This window comes from Carlito syrichta, unplaced genomic scaffold (genome assembly GCF_000164805.1).
Source record: "Carlito syrichta isolate Samal-C Ts95f unplaced genomic scaffold, Tarsius_syrichta-2.0.1 Scaffold305700, whole genome shotgun sequence".
In the NCBI taxonomy this organism is placed as follows: domain Eukaryota; kingdom Metazoa; phylum Chordata; class Mammalia; order Primates; family Tarsiidae; genus Carlito; species Carlito syrichta.
In genome coordinates, this window is record NW_007249796.1 from 338,637 (window position 1) to 341,463 (window position 2,827).

The window sequence follows — 2,827 nt, forward strand, 5'->3', positions numbered from 1 at the left end:
TTCCAGCTACTTGGAAGGCTGAGGCAGAAGGATCGCCGGAGCCCAGCAGGTCGAGACTACGGTGGCCGGGAGCAGCCACTGCACTCCAGTCTGGGCGACAGAGTGAGACTCCAACTCAAAAAATAATAATAATAACAATAATAATAGTGAAAATAACTTTTGTTTCTGATTGGATGGATGGCTTAATATTATTAACCTCAGCTGGTAGGCTACATACAAGATGTTTAAAGACAATAGTCTCAGCACCTAGAAACAGACAATCTAACAAAGTGACACCCATGGCACATAACTCGCTTTGTGTCGCTGTTTATAACTTAGAAAGATGCCTATATGTTTGCTATATAAGAAGAGTTTCCAGACATCAAAAGATATCTATCACATTAAGATCTGGACCATTATAGACAAGATTATGTTATTTTAATTTAATAATGAAGAGATTTCCTGATTATAAATGTTTTTGAAAAATGCAAAAAGTACAGAGAAGAAAATAAATCACTTTAGAGATAAAGTCTTGTTAGTTAATAATATATTTCCTTTCAGTTTTTTGTATACATTTATATTCTTTTATAGCGCAGAGATTATACTACATCCATAACTTTACAACCTACTTTTTTGTTTACTATATTTTTTGTTTACTATATCTTATGTCTCATGAGGACTTGCTTTCCTGGTCATGAAACAAGTTTAATTTTGGGGGTTTTTTTTGGTTTTTTTGGCGAGGGGGGGAGGTATTTTTGAGTCCGAGTCTCACTCTGTTACCCAGGCTGGAGTGCAGTAGCATGCTCACGGCCACTGCACCCTCGACCTTTTGGGCTCAGGTGATCCTTCCACCTCAGCCTTCCAAGTAGCTGGAACCACAGACATGTGCCACCACACTCGGCTAATTTTTTGTAGAGACAAGATCTCACCATGTTGCCCAAGCTAGTGTTGAATCCCTGAATTCAGGCAATCCTCTTGCCTCTGCCTTCCAAAGTGGGATTACAGGCTTGAGCCACCACGCCTGGCTAAGTTTTCATTTGTAATAGCTACATGATAGTCTATTGTAATTTTTTTTTTTAAGAGACAGGATCTCACTTTGTTACCCAGGCTAGAGTACAGTAGTGTGACAATGGCTCACTGCAGCCTTGAACTCTTGGGCTCAAAGATCCTCCTACCTCAGCCTCCCGAATCACTGGAACTACAGGCGCATAACTGCCATTCCTGGCTTATTTATTTACTTATCTATTTATTTAGTTAATAGAGAAAAATTCTATGTTACCCCAGCAGGTCTTAAACTCCTGGCTTCAAGTTACTCTCCCACCTTGGCCTCCCAAAGTGCTGGGGTTATAGATGTGAGCTAATGTGCCTGGCTCTATTATAAATTTGAAATTCTACAATGATAGAATATTTAGGTTGTGTCTATCTGTGCAAGTAACTGTGTTTGTGTTTCTGATGTTTTTACTGGGATGTGTCATAAAAGGAAAATGATTTTATCAAATAGTAAGCATTTTAAGGCTCTCATTACATAATGCCCAAATTTATCCCAGAGAAGGGGATCCCTGTGCTCTCCCACCAGCAGTTATTTTTAAGGGAAGACTGAATCTCAGCCCATTATCTTTTCCTATTTCCATTTTAATTTTAAATTTGCAGTAAGTTTAAATAAGAGGCATTCAAATTGTAAGAAGCATGAAAAAGCATTTGGGGCAAAGAGGAAAAAAATGTGCCCCAAATAGAAGAAGGCTTGACACGTAACAGCTGGGAGCAGAGGCAACAGCTGACTGTGTGCCCAACTCTGGACCTCTGAGGACTAGACAAGCCCTGGGGTCCCCTTCAACCTCACATTCCGCTCTTGTCTTTGAGACAGACAGGAAAACAGAGGGTTTGGAGTCCTTAAGTGGTTTACCAGCCTCAATAAAGGATGACTGACTTTGAATAGAGCCCATTCATATCAACTTTCTTTTCTTCCTAAAACAAACTGCCCAAGCCTGTCCTCATCCCTCTCCCCCGCTCACCTCCTCAGAGTCAGGCAGACCCCAGGGACTCAACTCCTCTGTAACACCACTACCCCAGACTGCAGGACTCCGCTTAGCAAATGCCTGGCAGGAATGAGACTGCACCTCTGGGGTTTCCCGAAATGGAGGCCCAGCTGGTCAGCGTGGGAGCTCCTGAGGCGCTCAGCAAGAGCAGCTTCTCACGGTGAGACTCTAAGGAGAGCAAGTCTGAACGCCACACGTGCTTTCCATCAGCCAGGGCAGCTCTTAATGTGCAAAGCTTTGTCGCGGGGGGAAAGGACACCAAATGAGACGAAAGGCAGCCAGGAGAAGAAAAAAAACATTTTAATAAACTCATGGCATAAGGTCTTTCCTGCAGCATCGCTCTTCCTGTGTTTCAGGTGTCCTTAATTTGAACCCCTTAAAGTTCCTGGTTTTCGACTGGAACTGGAGAGATCAGAAGTTGAGGAGAATGATGGACATTCCCGAGGTACCCTGCAACCAGCAATTGCCTTTAATCATGTATTTTTTTCAGTTTGAACTTGAGTTCAAACACATAATCAGTCTTTGACATGGGAGCCAGCACATTCTAGCTTTTGAAGTGATTTCTATCTTTTAACTCTGAGGTAACTACAATTAAGGAGGCCACCTCATCCCCTGACACAACTGCTTCCTTTCTGGGTGTTTTATAGGAACCAACTTTGTTGCTCATTAAATGACCAACAGCCTCTCCTCACTAGGGCAGCATATCTACACGCTGCCTTTGAGAAGCTGGAAGGCCTGGAAGACGCAGCACTCCCCCTGAGCCTCGCTTTGTAGACGCAGTCATCTTTGCCTTTTGTCCTTAAACACACACT

General features: G+C 42.7%; 1 protein-coding gene across 2 annotated transcripts in view; it reads left to right on the top strand.

The window, feature by feature from the left end:
* Window positions 1–2,827, top strand: part of CMSS1 (cms1 ribosomal small subunit homolog (yeast)) — a 61,609-nt gene that overhangs the window by 56,811 nt on the left and 1,971 nt on the right. For both annotated transcript variants that reach the window (XM_021714671.1, XM_021714672.1), the window contains one exon: window positions 2,372–2,460. In XM_021714671.1, coding sequence (XP_021570346.1) covers window positions 2,372–2,460 — 89 coding nt within the window. The remainder of the gene's footprint in view (window positions 1–2,371; window positions 2,461–2,827) is intronic.